General features: G+C 48.3%; 1 protein-coding gene across 1 annotated transcript in view; it reads right to left on the bottom strand.

Moving 5' to 3' along the window:
- Positions 1-20,869, bottom strand: part of LOC106593525 (vacuolar protein sorting-associated protein 13B) — a gene marked incomplete at its 5' end in the record, with an annotated part of 63,854 nt that overhangs the window by 41,792 nt on the left and 1,193 nt on the right. Inside the window, 3 exon segments of the mRNA XM_045711612.1 lie at positions 4,576-4,752; positions 10,948-11,123; positions 16,504-16,587. Coding sequence (XP_045567568.1) covers positions 4,576-4,752; positions 10,948-11,123; positions 16,504-16,587 — 437 coding nt within the window.

Below are 20,869 nucleotides of genomic sequence, written 5' to 3' on the forward strand. Positions count from 1 at the left end.
AACTGTTCTGTCTGCGGCTATGGAACTCTGACCTGTTCACCGGACCTGGTACCTGTCCCAGACCTGCTGTTTTCAACTCTCTAGAGACAGCAGGAGCGGTAGAGATACTCTCAAAGATCGGCTATGAAAAGCCAACTGACATTTACTCCTGAGGTGCTGACTTGTTGCACCCTCTACAACCACTGTGATTATTATTATCTGACCCTGCTGGTCATCTATGAACGTTTGAACATCTTGGCCATGTTCTGTTATAATCTCCACCCGGCACAGCCAGAAGAGGACTGGCCACCCCTCACAGCCTGGTTCCTCTCTAGTTTTCTTCCTAAGGTTTAGGTCTTTCTAGGCAGTTTTTCCTGTGTTTCTACACCTGCATTGCTTGCTGTTTGGGGTTTTAGGCTGAGTTTCTGTACAGCACTTTGAGATATCAGCTGATGTAAGAAGGGCTATAGAAATACATTTGATTTGATTTGAATTGTATTCTTTCTCATTAGATGATAGAGCTCTGTCCTGCCGAGAGGACTACTGAGGGGCTGAGGGTGAGGGCAGGAGAGAGCAACACAGCACATTACATTACTACTGAGAGAGGAGAGAGGGAGAGATGGAGACGGAGAGGGAGAGAGAGAGAGGGAGAGAGAGAGAGAGAGAGAGAGAGAGAGAGACAGAGATGGAGAGAGACGGAGAGGGAGAGAGAGAGAGATGGAGAGATGGAGAGGGAGAGAGGGAGAGGGAGAGAGGGAGCGAGAGACAGAGATGGAGAGACAGAGAGAGACGGAGAGGGAGAGATGGGGAGAGAGGGAGAGAGAGAGACGGAGAGAGAGGGAGAGAGACGGAAATAGAGAGACAGAGAGAGAGGGAGAGAGAGAGACGAAGAGAGAGAGAGAGAGAGAGAGACGGAAATAGAGAGACGAGAGAGAGAGACGGAGAGAGAGAGAGAGAAGAGAGAGAGAGAGAGAGACGGAGAGAGAGAGAGAGAAGAGAGAGACGGAGAGAGAGAGAGAGAGAGAGAGAGAGAGAGAGAGAGAGAGAGAGAGAGAGAGGAAGGGAGAGAGAGAGACGGAAATAGAGAGAGAGAGACAGAGACGTGAGACGGGGAGAGAGAGAGACGGAGAGAGAGAGAGAGAGAGAGAGAGAGAGGAGAGAGAGAGAGAGAGACATATAGAGAGAGACGGAGAGAGAGAGAGAGAGAGAGAGAGAGAGAGAGAGAGAGAGAGAGAGAGAGAGAGAGAGAGAGAGAGAGAGAGACACGGAGAGGGAGAGAGAGAGAGAAGAGAGAGAGAGAGAGAGAGAGAGAGAGAGAGACGGAGAGGGAGAGAGAGAGAGACATATAGAGAGAGACGGAGAGAGAGAGAGGGAGAGAGAGAGAGAGAGAGAGAGAGAGACAGAGAGACGGAGAGGGAGCGATGACAACCTATTTCCTATATAGTGCTCTACTTTGGGCACTTTTGACCAGGACTCTATCGGCCCTGGTCCAAAGTAGTGCACTATATAAGGAATAGGGCCCTGGTCTAAAGTAGTGCTCTATGTAGGTAATAGGGTGCCATTTGGGATGTACTCTTCATTTCAGTTAATTTCCCCGAGAGAAGGAAAGTGTCAGTTTGCCGTGGGCCTCAGAAACCTGCCAGCGCCTTTAGAAACCCCCCCTCAGTCTTATCCCTGAATCATGAAAACACATTTCTAAACGAGGAACGCAGAGACACACATCCACCATTTAATAAGTTTTCCTGTGCAGATAACATTTATACACCGAGGCTGTTTCTGACAGAGGTTCAGAGCTCTCGGTACGGTGCGGTCGCTAGGGTAACCAACCGCTCCCTCAGCTCTGACCAGTCTTAAAACACCGTGTTGTAGAGGACGGCACAGGAAGTTGAAGAGGTAAACGTTCTTTGTTTTTCTTTCTGCGTGTAGGCCTTTTACCGAGAGAGAAAAACACCTCAGTGATCATTAAGCAAACATCTTGTAAAAGTTGAGCTCTGCTGGCAGCCCCTCCCTTGGCAGTAGCTGCTCAGCACATTTGATCCAGTCAGAAAGTCACCTCGTCGTTCAGTAGTAATATGATGTTTGCGCTGTGACGTTCTCCGCTGCCCCGCTGTGCCAAACTTTATCTAAATGCAAGGCCCTGTCCTTTGTGTGAGAAAAGTGGGTCTGTGGCAGAACAGAACAACGGTGTAAATGTCTGGTCTGGAGAACGGATACAGAAGGATCTAAACCAGGATCTAAACCAGGATCTAAACCAGGGGTCTCCTAGGATCTAAACCAGGGGTCTCCTAGGATCTAAACCAGGGGTCTCCGAGGATCTAAACCAGGGGTCTCCGAGGATCTAAACCAGGGGTCTCCGAGGATCTAAACCAGGGGTCTCCTAGGATCTAAACCAGGGGTCTCCTAGGATCTAAACCAGGGGTCTCCGAGGATCTAAACCAGGGGTCTCCTAGGATCTAAACCAGGGGTCTCCGAGGATCTAAACCAGGGGTCTCCTAGGATCTAAACCAGGGGTCTCCGAGGATCTAAACCAGGGGTCTCCGAGGATCTAAACCAGGGGTCTCCTAGGATCTAAACCAGGGGTCTCCTAGGATCTAAACCAGGGGTCTCCTAGGATCTAAACCAGGGGTCTCCGAGGATCTAAACCAGGGGTCTCCGAGGATCTAAACCAGGGGTCTCCTAGGATCTAAACCAGGGGTCTCCTAGGATCTAAACCAGGGGTCTCCTAGGATCTAAACCTGGGGTCTCCTAGGATCTAAACCAGGATCTAAACCAGGGGTCTCCTAGGATCTAAACCAGGGGTCTCCTAGGATCTAAACCAGGGGTCTCCTAGGATCTAAACCAGGGGTCTCCTAGGATCTAAACCAGGGGTCTCCGAGGATCTAAACCAGGGGTCTCCTAGGATCTAAACCTGGGGTCTCCGAGGATCTAAACCAGGGGTCTCCTAGGATCTAAACCAGGGGTCTCCGAGGATCTAAACCAGGGGTCTCCTAGGATCTAAACCAGGGGTCTCCTAGGATCTAAACCAGGGGTCTCCTAGGATCTAAACCAGGATCTAAACCAGGGGTCTCCGAGGATCTAAACCAGGGGTCTCCTAGGATCTAAACCTGGGGTCTCCTAGGATCTAAACCAGGGGTCTCCAAGGATCTAAACCAGGGGTCTCCGAGGATCTAAACCAGGGGTCTCCGAGGATCTAAACCAGGGGTCTCCGAGGATCTAAACCAGGATCTAAACCAGGGATCTCCTAGGATCTAAACCTGGGGTCTCCTAGGATCTAAACCAGGATCTAAACCAGGGGTCTCCGAGGATCTAAACCAGGGGTCTCCGAGGATCTAAACCAGGGGTCTCCGAGGATCTAAACCAGGGGTCTCCTAGGATCTAAACCAGGGGTCTCCGAGGATCTAAACCAGGGGTCTCCAAGGATCTAAACCAGGGGTCTCCAAGGATCTAAACCAGGGGTCTCCGAGGATCTAAACCAGGGGTCTCCTAGGATCTAAACCAGGGGTCTCCTAGGATCTAAACCAGGGGTCTCCTAGGATCTAAACCAGGGGTCTCCTAGGATCTAAACCAGGGGTCTCCAAGGATCTAAACCAGGGGTCTCCTAGGATCTAAATCAGGATCTAAACCAGGGGTCTCCGAGGATCTAAACCAGGGGTCTCCTAGGATCTAAACCAGGGGTCTCCTAGGATCTAAACCAGGGGTCTCCTAGGATCTAAACCAGGGGTCTCCTAGGATCTAAACCAGGGGTCTATTAGGATCTAAACCAGGGGTCTCCTAGGATCTAAACCAGGGGTCTATTAGGATCTAAACCAGGATCTAAACCAGGGGTCTCCTAGGATCTAAACCAGGGGTCTCCGAGGATCTAAACCAGGATCTAAACCAGGGGTCTCCGAGGATCTAAACCAGGGGTCTATTAGGATCTAAACCAGGATCTAAACCAGGGGTCTCCTAGGATCTAAACCAGGGGTCTCCGAGGATCTAAACCAGGATCTAAACCAGGGGTCTCCGAGGATCTAAACCAGGGGGTCTATTAGGATCTAAACCAGGATCTAAACCAGGGGTCTCCTAGGATCTAAACCAGGGGTCTCCGAGGATCTAAACCAGGATCTAAACCAGGGGTCTCCAGTAGGATCTAAACCAGGGGTCTCCTAGGATCTAAACCAGGGGTCTGGATCTAAACCAGGGGTCTCCAAGGATCTAAACCAGGATCTAAACCAGGGGTCTCCGAGGATCTAAACCAGGATCTAAACCAGGGGTCTCCTAGGATCTAAACCAGGGGTCTCCTAGGATCTAAACCAGGGGTCTCCTAGGATCTAAACCAGGGGTCTCCTAGGATCTAAACCAGGGGTCTCCAAGGATCTAAACCAGGGGTCTCCTAGGATCTAAACCAGGGGTCTCCGAGGATCTAAACCAGGGGTCTCCTAGGATCTAAACCAGGGGTCTCCAACCTTTTCTAACATGAGAGCTACTTAAAAAAAAAAAAATGTAACTAGCTTACAAATAGGCGCATTCTCCTCCTCTTCTGTCCCCTGCAACTCTTCCCCCAGGTCCTTAGTGTACAAGAGACAGCAGTACACACACACACAGGCTGTACTGTACCTGTCTGTGTCCTTGCTGACGTAGGGCCATGGAGGCTGGCTGTTGTTCTTCAGACCATAGAAGTCGGCCAGTATGTGTTCCTGGCTGTCTTCCAACCCAGCCTGATTACTGTTCACTATCTGTTTGATCACAGCGGTGGAGATGGGCACTGCACAGTGAGACGCACCCTCGTCCTCACTGCAAGAGAACACACACACACACACACACACACACACACACACACACACACACACACACACACACACACACACACACACACACACACACACACACACACACACACACACACACACACACACACACACACACACACACACACACAGGTTAGTCCTCAGCTAGTCCAGTGTGGGTTTGATTCCCATTGTCTGGGGGGAAGAGCCATGGTTAACTGGGGTCTAAAATGGAAACTAAAGCCATGGTTAACTGGGGTCTAAAGTGGAAACTAAAGCCATGGTTAACTGGGGTCTAAAGTGGAAACCAAAGCCATGGTTAACTGGGGTCTAAAGTGGAAACTAAAGCCATGGTTAACTGGGGTCTAAAGTGGAAACCAAAGCCATGGTTAACTGGGGTCTAAAGTGGAAACTAAAGCCATGGTTAACTGGGGTCTAAAATGGAAACTAAAGCCATGGTTAACTGGGGTCTAAAATGGAAACTAAAGCCATGGTTAACTGGGGTCTAAAATGGAAACTAAAGCCATGGTTAACTGGGGTCTAAAGTGGAAACCAAAGCCATGGTTAACTGGGGTCTAAAGTGGAAACCAGAGCCATGGTTAACTGGGGTCTAAAGTGGAAACCAAAGCCATGGTTAACTGGGGTCTAAAGTGGAAACCAGAGCCATGGTTAACTGGGGTCTAAAGTGGAAACCAAAGCTATGGTTAACTGGGGTCTAAAGTGGAAACCAAAGCCATGGTTAACTGGGGTCTAAAGTGGAAACCAGAGCCATGGTTAACTGGGGTCTAAAGTGGAAACCAGAGCCATGGTTAACTGGGGTCTAAAGTGGAAACCAAAGCCATGGTTAACTGGGGTCTAAAGCGGAAACCAGAGCCATGGTTAACTGGGGTCTAAAGTGGAAACCAGAGCCATGGTTAACTGGGGTCTAAAGTGGAAACCAGAGCCATGGTTAACTGGGGTCTAAAGTGGAAACCAAAGCTATGGTTAACTGGGGTCTAAAGTGGAAACCAAAGCCATGGTTAACTGGGGTCTAAAATGGAAACCAGAGCCATGGTTAACTGGGGTCTAAAGTGGAAACCAAAGCAATGGTTAACTGGGGTCTAAAATGGAAACTAAAGCCATGGTTAACTGGGGTCTAAAGTGGAAACTAAAGCCATGGTTAACTGGGGTCTAAAGTGGAAACCAAAGCCATGGTTAACTGGGGTCTAAAGTGGAAACCAGAGCCATGGTTAACTGGGGTCTAAAGTGGAAACCAGAGCCATGGTTAACTGGGGTCTAAAGTGGAAACCAGAGCCATGGTTAACTGGGGTCTAAAGTGGAAACCAAAGCCATGGTTAACTGGGGTCTAAAGTGGAAACCAAAGCCATGGTTAACTGGGGTCTAAAGTGGAAACCAAAGCCATGGTTAACTGGGGTCTAAAGTGGAAACCAGAGCCATGGTTAACTGGGGTCTAAAGTGGAAACCAGAGCCATGGTTAACTGGGGTCTAAAGTGGAAACCAAAGCCATGGTTAACTGGGGTCTAAAGTGGAAACCAAAGCCATGGTTAACTGGGGTCTAAAGTGGAAACCAAAGCCATGGTTAACTGGGGTCTAAAGTGGAAACCAAAGCCATGGTTAACTGGGGTCTAAAGTGGAAACCAGAGCCATGGTTAACTGGGGTCTAAAGTGGAAACCAAAGCCATGGTTAACTGGGGTCTAAAGTGGAAACCAAAGCCATGGTTAACTGGGGTCTAAAGTGGAAACCAAAGCCATGGTTAACTGGGGTCTAAAGTGGAAACCAGAGCCATGGTTAACTGGGGTCTAAAGTGGAAACCAAAGCCATGGTTAACTGGGGTCTAAAGTGGAAACCAAAGCCATGGTTAACTGGGGTCTAAAGTGGAAACCAGAGCCATGGTTAACTGGGGTCTAAAGTGGAAACCAAAGCCATGGTTAACTGGGGTCTAAAGTGGAAACCAGAGCCATGGTTAACTGGGGTCTAAAGTGGAAACCAGAGCCATGGTTAACTGGGGTCTAAAGTGGAAACCAGAGCCATGGTTAACTGGGGTCTAAAGTGGAAACCAAAGCCATGGTTAACTGGGGTCTAAAGTGGAAACCAAAGCCATGGTTAACTGGGGTCTAAAGTGGAAACCAAAGCCATGGTTAACTGGGTCGGGTGGTGGAGTTATTTCCTGCCAGGCCGGGTTTGTTTCAGCAGGTCTGGGATCAGAGAGGGTGACCCATCCTAGCAGCACTAAACCTCTAACCCTCCAGGATACGTTAGACCCAGACAACAGAATACCATGTCTTCAGAACCAGGACCACATCTACTTGTCACTCAACTGTCAGTTCTACTTGGACTGGGGAGACCCCTCCCCTCCCTCTCTCCCTCCCTCCCTCCCTCCCTCCCTCCCTCCCTCCCTCCCTCCCCTCCCTCTCTCCCTCCCCTCCCCCCCCCCACTATGTACTATGTAGGGAACAATGTGACATGTAGGACATTACAGTTCTGTCTGTCTGTCTGTCTGTCTGTCTGTCTGTCTGTCTGTCTGTCTGTCTGTCTGTCTGTCTGTCTGTCTGTCTGTCTGTCTGTCTGTCTGTCTGTCTGTCTGTCTGTCGGACCACAGCCCAGTCCCTTCCACAAACATTAAAAGCCACAACTATTCCTAATTACAGGGAAGGAAAGAGGAGATGGTGACCAGAGAACATCTGAAACAGACAGGTACTGAAGATGTAGGAGTGTAGAGGAGAGGAGAGGAGAGGGGAGGGGAGTGTAGAGGAGAGGAGAGGAGAGGTGGAGGGGAGGGGGGGGAGGGGAGAGGGGGTTAGTGTGGTGAATGAGTGGCTGTTAAGGTAGGGGACACTCTAAACTCGTGCTAGATAGTGGTCCAGTGGACATGAGCGTCTTGGATAATTGTTTGATAATTACTTTCTCTACATCTGACCCGGAGGACATGAAGGACTGACTGAGGGACTGGCTGAGGGACTGACGGACTGGCTGAGGGACTGACTGGAAGGTGAGGTGGTGGTGTGTTACCTGGTCTGGAAGGTGAGGTGGTGTGTTACCTGGCCTGGAAGGTGAGGTGGTGTGTTACCTGGCCTGGAAGGTGAGGTGGTGTGTTACCTGGTCTGGAAGGTGAGGTGGTGGTGTGTTACCTGGTCTGGAAGGTGAGGTGGTGTGTTACCTGGTCTGGAAGGTGAGGTGGTGTGTTACCTGGTCTGGAAGGTGAGGTGGTGGTGTGTTACCTGGTCTGGAAGGTGAGGTGGTGTGTTACCTGGCCTGGAAGGTGAGGTGGTGTGTTACCTGGTCTGGAAGGTGAGGTGGTGGTGTGTTACCTGGCCTGGAAGGTGAGGTGGTGTGTTACCTGTCCTGGAAGGTGAGGTGGTGGTGTGTTACCTGACCTGGAAGGTGAGGTGGTGGTGTGTTACCTGGTCTGGAAGGTGAGGTGGTGTGTTACCTGTCCTGGAAGGTGAGGTGGTGGTGTGTTACCTGACCTGGAAGGTGAGGTGGTGGTGTGTTACCTGGCCTGGAAGGTGAAGTGGTGTGTTACCTGGTCTGGAAGGTGAGGTGGTGGTGTGTTACCTGGCCTGGAAGGTGAGGTGGTGGTGTGTTACCTGGTCTGGAAGGTGAGGTGGTGTGTTACCTGGCCTGGAAGGTGAGGTGGTGGTGAGTTACCTGGCCTGGAAGGTGAGGTGGTGTGTTACCTGGTCTGGAAGGTGAGGTGGTGGTGTGTTACCTGGTCTGGAAGGTGAGGTGGTGTGTTACCTGGCCTGGAAGGTGAGGTGGTGGTGTGTTACCTGGCCTGGAAGGTGAGGTGGTGGTGTGTTACCTGGCCTGGAAGGTGAGGTGGTGTGTTACCTGGTCTGGAAGGTGAGGTGGTGGTGTGTTACCTGGTCTGGAAGGTGAGGTGGTGTGTTACCTGGCCTGGAAGGTGAGGTGGTGGTGTGTTACCTGGCCTGGAAGGTGAGGTGGTGGTGTGTTACCTGGCCTGGAAGGTGAGGTGGTGGTGTGTTACCTGGCCTGGAAGGTGAGGTGGTGTGTTACCTGGTCTGGAAGGTGAGGTGGTGTGTTACCTGGTCTGGAAGGTGAGGTGGTGGTGTGTTATCTGGCCTGGAAGGTGAGGTGGTGTGTTACCTGGTCTGGAAGGTGAGGTGGTGTGTTACCTGGTCTGGAAGGTGAGGTGGTGGTGTGTTACCTGGTCTGGAAGGTGAGGTGGTGGTGTGTTACCTGGTCTGGAAGGTGAGGTGGTGTGTTACCTGGCCTGGAAGGTGAGGTGGTGTGTTACCTGGCCTGGAAGGTGAGGTGGTGGTGTGTTACCTGGCCTGGAAGGTGAGGAGGTGTGTTACCTGGCCTGGAAGGTGAGGTGGTGTGTTACCTGGCCTGGAAGGTGAAGTGGTGTGTTACCTGGTCTGGAAGGTGAGGTGGTGGTGTGTTACCTGGCCTGGAAGGTGAGGTGGTGTGTTACCTGGTCTGGAAGGTGAGGTGGTGGTGTGTTACCTGGTCTGGAAGGTGAGGTGGTGTGTTACCTGGTCTGGAAGGTGAGGTGGTGTGTTACCTGGTCTGGAAGGTGAGGTGGTGGTGTGTTACCTGGTCTGGAAGGTGAGGTGGTGTGTTACCTGGCCTGGAAGGTGAGGTGGTGTGTTACCTGGTCTGGAAGGTGAGGTGGTGGTGTGTTACCTGGCCTGGAAGGTGAGGTGGTGTGTTACCTGTCCTGGAAGGTGAGGTGGTGGTGTGTTACCTGACCTGGAAGGTGAGGTGGTGGTGTGTTACCTGACCTGGAAGGTGAGGTGGTGGTGTGTTACCTGGCCTGGAAGGTGAGGTGGTGTGTTACCTGGCCTGGAAGGTGAAGTGGTGTGTTACCTGGTCTGGAAGGTGAGGTGGTGGTGTGTTACCTGGCCTGGAAGGTGAGGTGGTGTGTTACCTGGTCTGGAAGGTGAGGTGGTGTGTTACCTGGTCTGGAAGGTGAGGTGGTGGTGTGTTACCTGGCCTGGAAGTTGAGGTGGTGGTGTGTTACCTGACCTGGAAGGTGAGGTGGCGGTGTGTTACCTGGCCTGGAAGGTGAGGTGGTGTGTTACCTGGTCTGGAAGGTGAGGTGGTGTGTTACCTGGTCTGGACGGTGAGGTGGTGTGTTACCTGGTCTGGAAGGTGAGGTGGTGGTGTGTTACCTGGTCTGGAAGTTGAGGTGGTGGTGTGTTACCTGGTCTGGAAGGTGAGGTGGTGTGTTACCTGGCCTGGAAGGTGAGGTGGTGGTGTGTTACCTGGTCTGGAAGGTGAGGTGGTGTGTTACCTGGCCTGGAAGGTGAGGTGGTGGTGAGTTACCTGGCCTGGAAGGTGAGGTGGTGTGTTACCTGGTCTGGAAGGTGAGGTGGTGGTGTGTTACCTGGTCTGGAAGGTGAGGTGGTGTGTTACCTGGCCTGGAAGGTGAGGTGGTGGTGTGTTACCTGGCCTGGAAGGTGAGGTGGTGGTGTGTTACCTGGCCTGGAAGGTGAGGTGGTGTGTTACCTGGTCTGGAAGGTGAGGTGGTGTGTTACCTGGTCTGGAAGGTGAGGTGGTGGTGTGTTACCTGGCCTGGAAGTTGAGGTGGTGGTGTGTTACCTGACCTGGAAGGTGAGGTGGCGGTGTGTTACCTGGCCTGGAAGGTGAGGTGGTGTGTTACCTGGTCTGGAAGGTGAGGTGGTGTGTTACCTGGTCTGGAAGGTGAGGTGGTGTGTTACCTGGTCTGGAAGGTGAGGTGGTGTGTTACCTGGTCTGGAAGGTGAGGTGGTGTGTTACCTGGTCTGGAAGGTGAGGTGGTGGTGTGTTACCTGGTCTGGAAGGTGAGGTGGTGGTGTGTTACCTGGTCTGGAAGGTGAGGTGGTGTGTTACCTGGCCTGGAAGGTGAGGTGGTGTGTTACCTGGCCTGGAAGGTGAGGTGGTGGTGTGTTACCTGGCCTGGAAGGTGAGGAGGTGTGTTACCTGGCCTGGAAGGTGAGGTGGTGTGTTACCTGGCCTGGAAGGTGAGGTGGTGTGTTACCTGGTCTGGAAGGTGAGGTGGTGTGTTACCTGGTCTGGAAGGTGAGGTGGTGGTGTGTTACCTGGCCTGGAAGGTGAGGTGGTGTGTTACCTGGCCTGGAAGGTGAGGTGGTGTGTTACCTGGCCTGGAAGGTGAGGTGGTGGTGTGTTACCTGGCCTGGAAGGTGAGGTGGTGGTGTGTTACCTGGCCTGGAAGGTGAGGTGGTGGTGTGTTACCTGGCCTGGAAGGTGAGGTGGTGTGTCAGGTCGTTCTCAGTGTTCAGTAGTTGTTCCTGATGTCCCTGTCCCTGGATCAGTTGACTCTCTCTCTGCCCCAGACTTCTCTTCTCTGTGTGGATGATGACAGGGTCTGGAAGGTGGCTTCGCATCATGAACAGAGGACTAAATACCACCTGGAACAGAACAGGACACAGCTGTTAGAGAGACAGAGAGACAGAGAGAGAGAAAGAGAGAGAGAGAGAGACAGAGAGAGACAGAGAGAGACAGAGAGAAAGAGAGAGAGAGAAAGAGAGAGAAAGACAGAAACAGAGAGAAAGAGAGAGAAAGCAGAAAGAGGTTTGTTGTCAGGACAGTAGAGCAGTGAGGAGGCAGAAAGAGGTTTGTTGTCAGGACAGTAGAGCAGTGAGGAAGCAGAAAGAGGTTTGTTGTCAGGACAGTAGAGCAGTGAGGAGGCAGAAAGAGGTTTGTTGTCAGGACAGTAGAGCAGTGAGGAGGCAGAAAGAGGTTTGTTGTCAGGACAGTAGAGCAGTGAGGAGGCAGAAAGAGGTTTGTTGTCAGGACAGTAGAGCAGTGAGGAGGCAGAAAGAGGTCTGTTGTCAGGACAGTAGAGCAGTGAGGAGGCAGAAAGAGGTCTGTTGTCAGGACAGTAGAGCAGTGAGGAGGCAGAAAGAGGTTTGTTGTCAGGACAGTAGAGCAGTGAGGAGGCAGAAAGAGGTCTGTTGTCAGGACAGTAGAGCAGTGAGGAGGCAGAAAGAGGTTTGTTGTCAGGACAGTAGAGCAGTGAGGAGGCAGAAAGAGGTTTGTTGTCAGGACAGTAGAGCAGTGAGGAGGCAGAAAGAGGTCTGTTGTCAGGACAGTAGAGCAGTGAGGAGGCAGAAAGAGGTTTGTTGTCAGGACAGTAGAGCAGTGAGGAGGCAGAAAGAGGTCTGTTGTCAGGACAGTAGAGCAGTGAGGAGGCAGAAAGAGGTTTGTTGTCAGGACAGTAGAGCAGTGAGGAGGCAGAAAGAGGTTTGTTGTCAGGACAGTAGAGCAGTGAGGAGGCAGAAAGAGGTTTGTTGTCAGGACAGTAGAGCAGTGAGGAGGCAGAAAGAGGTTTGTTGTCAGGACAGTAGAGCAGTGAGGAGGCAGAAAGAGGTTTGTTGTCAGGACAGTAGAGCAGTGAGGAGGCAGAAAGAGGTTTGTTGTCAGGACAGTAGAGCAGTGAGGAGGCAGAAAGAGGTTTGTTGTCAGGACAGTAGAGTGACACTGGTCCCCAGTAGAGATCTGGTGGTCATGGGAAACAGTTCTTAATCTTCTCTCTCTATCTCTCTGTGTCTCCCCCTTCCTCTCTCTCTGTCTCCCCCTTCCTCTCTCTCTGTGTCTCCCCTTCCTCTCTCTCTGTGTCTCCCCCCTTCCTCTCTCTCTGTGTCTCCCCCTTCCTCTCTCTCTGTCTCCCCCTTCCTCTCTCTCTGTGTCTCCCCTTCCTCTCTCTCTCTGTCTCCCCCTTCCTCTCTCTCTGTGTCTCCCCCCTTCCTCTCTCTCTGTGTCTCCCCCTTCTCTCTCTCTCTGTCTCCCCCTTCCTCTCTCTCTGTGTCTCCCCCTTCCTCTCTCTCTGTCTCCCCCTTCCTCTCTCTCTGTGTCTCCCCTTCCTCTCTCTCTCTGTCTCCCCCTTCCTCTCTCTCTGTGTCTCCCCCTTCCTCTCTCTCTGTGTCTCCCCCTTCCTCTCTCTCTGTGTCTCCCCCTTCCTCCCTCTCTGTGTCTCCCCCTTCCTCCCTCTCTGTGTCTCCCCCTTCCTCTCTCTGTGTCTCCCCCTTCCTCTCTCTGTGTCTCCCCCTTCCCCTCTCTCTGTGTCTCCCCCTTCCCCTCTCTCTGTGTCTCCCCTTCCCCTCTCTCTGTGTCTCCCCTTCCTCTCTCTGTGTCTCCCCCTTCCCCTCTCTCTCTGTCTCCCCTTCCCCTCTCTCTGTCTCCCCCTTCCTCTCTCTGTGTCTCCCCCTTCCCCTCTCTCTGTGTCTCCCCCTTCCCCTCTCTCTGTGTCTCCCCCTTCCTCTCTCTCTTTGTCTCCCCCTCTCTCTCTTTGTCTCCCCCTCTCTCTCCCCACCACAACCACCCTAATCTAACATAACACTGTCTTCCTGGCCTCACAGCACTGCAAACAGATCCATGTCATCCTCTTTCCTTTTCTCCTCAGAGACAGACAGCGGTAGAAATCAATGCCTCCGTATGGACGTGCGTGCGTGCGTGCGTGCGTGCGTGCGTGCGTGTGTGCGTGCGTGTGTGCGTGTGTGTGCGTCCTAGCTATGAGGTGGTACTGTAATCAAAGCCAAACCGTTGTGGTTACTGAAAGGAAGCCGGAGAAAGAGAGACAGACACAGAGAGAGAGAGAGAGAGAGAGAGAGACAGACACAGAGAGAGAGAGAGAGACAGACACAGAGAGAGAGAGAGAGAGAGAGAGAGACAGAGAGAGAGAGAGAGACAGAGAAACAGAGAGAGAGAGAGAGAGAGAGAGAGAGACAGACACAGAGAGAGAGAGAGAGACAGAGAGAGAGACAGAGAGATCTGTTGGAATATTGTCACCACTGTGGGTGTCAGTCTGAGTGATGTTGTGGCACTGCAACCCAAAATAACTAGAGATAAACCCTGTCTGTGTCTGGACTCTGGGAAACAACTGATGGACTTACAGGACGGTGTCAGTTAGAGGACGGTGTTAGTTAGAGGACGGTGTCAGTTAGAGGATGGTGTCAGTTAGAGGACGGTGTTAGTTAGAGGATGGTGTCAGTTAGAGGATGGTGTCAGTTAGAGGACGGTGTCAGTTAGAGGACGGTGTTAGTTAGAGGATGGTGTCAGTTAGAGGATGGTGTCAGTTAGAGGACGGTGTTAGTTAGAGGATGGTGTCAGTTAGAGGATGGTGTCAGTTAGAGGACGGTGTCAGTTAGAGGACGGTGTTAGTTAGAGGACGGTGTCAGTTAGAGGACGGTGTCAGTTAGAGGACGGTGTTAGTTAGAGGATGGTGTTAGTTAGAGGACGGTGTTAGTTAGAGGATGGTGTCAGTTAGAGGACGGTGTTAGTTAGAGGATGGTGTCAGTTAGAGGATGGTGTTAGTTAGAGGACGGTGTTAGTTAGAGGATGGTGTCAGTTAGAGGATGGTGTTAGTTAGAGGATGGTGTTAGTTAGAGGATGGTGTCAGTTAGAGGATGGTGTTAGTTAGAGGATGGTGTTAGTTAGAGGATGGTGTTAGAGGATGGTGTTAGTTAGAGGATGGTGTTAGTTAGAGGATGGTGTTAGTTAGAGGATGGTGTTAGAGGACGGTGTTAGTTAGAGGACGGTGTCAGTTAGAGGACGGTGTCAGTTAGAGGACGGTGTCAGTTAGAGGACGGTGTCAGTTAGAGGACGGTGTTAGTTAGAGGACGGTGTCAGTTAGAGGACGGTGTCAGTTAGAGGACGGTGTTAGTTAGAGGATGGTGTCAGTTAGAGGATGGTGTTAGTTAGAGGATGGTGTCAGTTAGAGGATTGTGTTAGTTAGAGGACGGTGTCAGTTAGAGGACGGTGTCAGTTAGAGGATGGTGTTAGTTAGAGGACGGTGTTAGTTAGAGGACGGTGTTAGTTAGAGGACGGTGTTAGAGAATGGTGTTAGTTAGAGGACGGTGTCAGTTAGAGGACGGTGTTAGAGAACGGTGTTAGTTAGAGTATGGTGTCAGTTAGAGGATGGTGTCAGTTAGAGGATGGTGTTAGTTAGAGGACGGTGTTAGTTAGAGGACGGTGTTAGTTAGAGGATGGTGTTAGTTAGAGGATGGTGTTAGTTAGAGGACGGTGTTAGTTAGAGGACGGTGTTAGTTAGAGGATGGTGTTAGAGGACGGTGTTAGTTAGAGGATGGTGTCAGTTAGAACACGGTGTTAGATAATGGTGTCAGTTAGAGAACGGTGTTAGAGGATGGTGTTAGTTAGAGGATGGTGTTAGAGGATGGTGTTAGAGGACGGTGTTAGTTAGAGGATGGTGTTAATTAGAGGATGGTGTTAGTTAGAGGACGGTGTTAGTTAGAGGACGGTGTTAGAGGATGGTGTCAGTTAGAGGACGGTGTTAGTTAGAGGACGGTGTTAGTCAGAGGACGGTGTTAGTTAGAGGACGGTGTTAGAGGATGGTGTCAGAGGACGGTGTTAGTTAGAGGATGGTGTTAGTTAGAGATTGGTGTTAGTTAGAGGACGGTGTAAGTTAGAGGACGGTGTTAGTTAGAGAACGGTGTTAGTTAGAGGACGGTGTCAGTAAGAGGACGGTGTCAGTTAGAGGACGGTGTTAGTTAGAGGATGGTGTTATTTAGAGGACGGTGTTAGAGAACGGTGTTAGTTAGAGGACGGTGTCAGTAAGAGGACGGTGTCAGTAAGAGGACGGTGTCAGTTAGAGGATGGTGTTATTTAGAGGATGGTGTTAGTTAGAGGACGGTGTCAGTTAGAGGATGGTGTTAGAGGATGGTGTTAGTTAGAGGACGGTGTTAGTTAGAGGACGGTGTTAGTTAGAGGACGGTGTTAGTTAGAGGATGGTGTTAGTTAGAGGATGGTGTTAGTTAGAGGATGGTGTTAGAGGACGGTGTTAGTTAGAGGACGGTGTTAGTTAGAGGACGGTGTTAGTTAAAGGATGGTGTTAGTTAGAGGATGGTGTTAGTTAGAGGACGGTGTTAGTTAGAGGATGGTGTCAGTTAGAGGACGGTGTTAGTTAGAGGATGGTGTTAGAGGACGGTGTCAGTTAGAGGATGGTGTCAGTTAGAGGATGGTGTTAGTTAAAGGATGGTGTTAGTTAGAGGATGGTGTTAGAGGATGGTGTTAGTTAGAGGATGGTGTTAGTTAGAGGACGGTGTCAGAGGATGGTGTTAGTGAGAGGATGGTGTTAGAGGATGGTGTTAGTTAGAGGATGGTGTTAGTTAGAGGACGGTGTTAGTTAGAGGATGGTGTTAGTTAGAGGATGGTGTTAGTTAAAGGATGGTGTTAGTTAGAGGATGGTGTTAGTTAAAGGATGGTGTTAGTTAGAGGATGGTGTTAGTTAGAGGACGGTGTCAGAAAATGGTGTTAGTGAGAGGATGGTGTTAGAGGATGGTGTTAGTTAGAGGATGGTGTTAGAGGATGGTGTTAGTTAGAAGATGGTGTTAGTTAAAGGATGGTGTTAGTTAGAGGACGGTGTCAGAGGATGGTGTTAGTGAGAGGATGGTGTTAGAGGATGGTGTTAGTTAAAGGATGGTGTTAGTTAGAGGATGGTGTTAGTTAGAGGACGGTGTCAGAGGATGGTGTTAGTGAGAGGATGGTGTTAGAGGATGGTGTTAGTTAGAGGATGGTGTTAGAGGATGGTGTTAGTTAGAGTATGGTGTTAGTTAGAGGGACGGTGTCAGAGGATGGTGTTAGTGAGAGGATGGTGTTAGAGGATGGTGTTAGTTAGAGGATGGTGTTAGTTAGAGGATGGTGTTAGTTAGAGTATGGTGTTAGAGTTACAGTATATATGGACTAGGGACCCTCTGGGCCCTGGTAGAAAGTAGTGCACTACATAGGGAATAAGGTACCATATCAGACCCTACCCTGGATGTCTGTACTCACCACTCTCTGCTGCATGTGAGAGTCCGTTTCCATGGTGATCAGGGTGCACCACACGTAGAGCAACGAGCCGCTGGAACAAGGCACCTGTCAGGAGACCAGAGAGAACAGGTACTATACACACCATCCTATATAACTACTGTCTATACACACCATCCTATATAACTACTGTCTATACACACCATCCTATATAACTACTGTCTATACACACCATCCTATATAACTACTGTCTATACACACCATCCTATATAACTACTGTCTATAAACACCATCCTATATAACTACTGTCTATACACACCATCCTATATAACTACTGTCTATACTGTCTATACACACCATCCTATATAACTACTGTCTATACACACCATCCTATATAACTACTGTCTATACACACCATCCTATATAACTACTGTCTATACACACCATCCTATATAACTACTGTCTATACTGTCTATACACACCATCCTATATAACTACTGTCTATACACACCATTCTATATAACTACTGTCTATACACACCATCCTATATAACTACTGTCTATACACACCATCCTATATAACTACTGTCTATACTGTCTATACACACCATCCTATATAACTACTGTCTATACACACCATCCTATATAACTACTGTCTATACACACCATCCTGTATAACTACTGTCTATACACACCATCCTGTATAACTACTGTCTATACACACCATCCTATATAACTACTGTCTATACACACCATCCTATATAACTACTGTCTATACACACCATCCTATATAACTACTGTCTATACACACCATCCTATATAACTACTGTCTATACACACCATCCTATATAACTACTGTCTATACACACCATCCTATATAACTACTGTCTATACACACCATCCTATATAACTACTGTCTATACACACCATCCTATATAACTACTGTCTATACACACCATCCTATATAACTACTGTCTATACACACCATCCTATATAACTACTGTCTATACACACCATCCTATATAACTACTGTCTATACACACCATCCTATATAACTACTGTCTATACACACCATCCTATGTAACTACTGTCTATACACACCATCCTATATAACTACTGTCTATACACACCATCCTATATAACTACTGTCTATACACACCATCCTATATAACTACTGTCTATACACACCATCCTATATAACTACTGTCTATACACACCATCCTATATAACTACTGTCTATACACACCATCCTATATAACTACTGTCTATACACACCATCCTATATAACTACTGTCTATACACACCTTTTCTATTCATATACTGAATATAGCATTATATAGTATTACTGCACTGTTGAGCCAGAACAGAAACACAAGCATTTAGCTGGGTATTACTGTTGGAGCTAGAAACACAAGCATTTAGCTAGGTATTACTGTACTGTTGGAGCTAGAAACACAAGCATTTAGCTAGGTATTCCTGTTGGAGCTAGAAACACAAGCATTTAGCTAGGTATTCCTGTTGGAGCTAGAAACACAAGCATTTAGCTAGGTATTACTGTTGGAGCTAGAAACACAAGCATTTAGCTAGGGATTACTGTTGGAGCTAGAAACACAAGCATTTAGCTAGGTATTACTGTTGGAGCCAGAAACACAAGCATTTAGCTAGATATTACTGTTGGAGCTAGAAACACAAGCATTTAGCTAGGTATTACTGTTGGAGCTAGAAACACAAGCATTTAGCTGGGTATCACTGTTGGAGCTAGAAACACAAGCATTTAGCTAGATATTACTGTTGGAGCTAGAAACACAAGCATTTAGCTAGGTATTACTGTTGGAGCTAGAAACACAAGCATTTAGCTAGATATTACTGTTGGAGCTAGAAACACAAGCATTTAGCTGGGTATTACTGTTGGAGCTAGAAACACAAGCATTTAGCTGGGTATCACTGTTGGAGCTAGAAACACAAGCATTTAGCTAGGTATAACTGTTGGAGCTAGAAACACAAGCATTTAGGCTAGGTATTACTGTTGAAGCCAGAAACACAAGCATTTAGCTAGGTATTACTGTTGGAGCTAGAAACACAAGCATTTAGCTAGGTATTCCTGTTGGAGCTAGAAACACAAGCATTTAGCTAGGTATTACTGTTGGAGCTAGAAACACAAGCATTTAGCTGGGTATTACTGTTGGAGCTAGAAACACAAGCATTTAGCTAGGTATTACTGTTGGAGCCAGAAACACAAGCATTTAGCTAGATATTACTGTTGGAGCTAGAAACACAAGCATTTAGCTAGATATTACTGTTGGAGCTAGAAACACAAGCATTTAGCTGGGTATTACTGTTGGAGCTAGAAACACAAGCATTTAGCTGGGTATCACTGTTGGAGGTAGAAACACAAGCATTTAGCTAGGTATAACTGTTGGAGCTAGAAACACAAGCATTTAGGCTAGGTATTACTGTTGAAGCCAGAAACACAAGCATTTAGCTAGGTATTACTGTTGGAGCTAGAAACACAAGCATTTAGCTAGGTATTCCTGTTGGAGCTAGAAACACAAGCATTTAGCTAGGTATTACTGTTGGAGCTAGAAACACAAGCATTTAGCTGGGTATTACTGTTGGAGCTAGAAACACAAGCATTTAGCTAGGTATTACTGTTGGAGCCAGAAACACAAGCATTTAGCTAGATATTACTGTTGGAGCTAGAAACACAAGCATTTAGCTGGGTATTACTGTTGGAGCTAGAAACACAAGTATTTAGCTAGATATTACTGTTGGAGCTAGAAACACAAGCATTTAGGCTAGGTATTACTGTTGGAGCCAGAAACACAAGCATTTAGCTAGGTATTACTGTTGGAGCTAGAAACACACGCATTTAGCTAGGTATTACTGTTGGAGCTAGAAACACAAGCATTTAGCTAGGTATTACTGTACTGTTGGAGCTAGAAACACAAGCATTTAGCTAGGTATTACTGTTGGAGCTAGAAACACAAGCATTTAGCTGGGTATTACTGTTGGAGCTAGAAACACAAGCATTTAGCTAGGTATTACTGTTGGAGCTAGAAACACAAGCATTTAGCTGGGTATTACTGTTGGAGCTAGAAACACAAGCATTTAGCTGGGTATTACTGTTGGAGCTAGAAACACAAGCATTTAGCTAGGTATTACTGTTGGAGCTAGAAACACAAGCATTTAGCTAGATATTACTGTTGGAGCCAGAAACACAAGCATTTAGCTAGGTATTACTGTTGGAGCTAGAAACACAAGCATTTAGCTAGGTATTACTGTTGGAGCTAGAAACACAAGCATTTAGCTAGGTATTACTGTTGGAGCTAGAAACACAAGCATTTAGCTGGGTATTACTGTTGGAGCTAGAAACACAAGCATTTAGCTGGGTATTACTGTTGGAGCTAGAAACACAAGCATTTAGCTAGGGATTACTGTTGGAGCTAGAAACACAAGCATTTAGCTAGGTATTACTGTTGGAGCTAGAAACACAAGCATTTAGCTAGGTATTACTGTACTGTTGGAGCTAGAAACACAAGCATTTAGCTAGGTATTACTGTTGGAGCTAGAAACACAAGCATTTAGCTAGGTATTACTGTTGGAGCTAGAAACACAAGCATTTAGCTAGGTATTACTGTTGGAGCTAGAAACACAAGCATTTAGCTAGATATTACTGTTGGAGCCAGAAACACAAGCATTTAGCTAGGTATTACTGTTGGAGCTAGAAACACAAGCATTTAGCTAGGTATTACTGTTGGAGCTAGAAACACAAGCATTTAGCTAGGTATTACTGTTGGAGCTAGAAACACAAGCATTTAGCTAGGTATTACTGTTGGAGCTAGAAACACAAGCATTTAGCTAGGTATTACTGTTGGAGCTAGAAACACAAGCATTTAGCTAGGTATTACTGTTGGAGCTAGAAACACAAGCATTTAGCTAGGTATTACTGTTGGAGCTAGAAACACAAGCATTTAGCTGGGTATTACTGTTGGAGCTAGAAACACAAGCATTTAGCTAGATATTACTGTTGGAGCTAGAAACACAAGCATTTAGGCTAGGTATTACTGTTGGAGCTAGAAACACAAGCATTTAGCTAGTTATTACTGTTGGACCTAGAAACACAAGCATTTCATTACACCTGAGATAACTGTATATGCGACTTCATAAAATACTTTGATTTGTTGTACAGCAGTAACGTGTAAAAAACCCCCATTTAAAACACCTAAACTGAATGGTTAATGTTCCAGAAGTGACGTTAAAGAGGTTAGAGGAAACAGCAACGCCCTAAAAAAAAAAATCCCTGTCATGTCAAAGGTCATCAAGGTCAGAGTTCACCCATGACACCACCGCCCGGGAGAGATCAACAGGTCCGTTTCCTGTGGCGTCGAGGT

Source organism: Salmo salar, unplaced genomic scaffold (assembly GCF_905237065.1).
Source record: "Salmo salar unplaced genomic scaffold, Ssal_v3.1, whole genome shotgun sequence".
Lineage (NCBI taxonomy): Eukaryota > Metazoa > Chordata > Actinopteri > Salmoniformes > Salmonidae > Salmo > Salmo salar.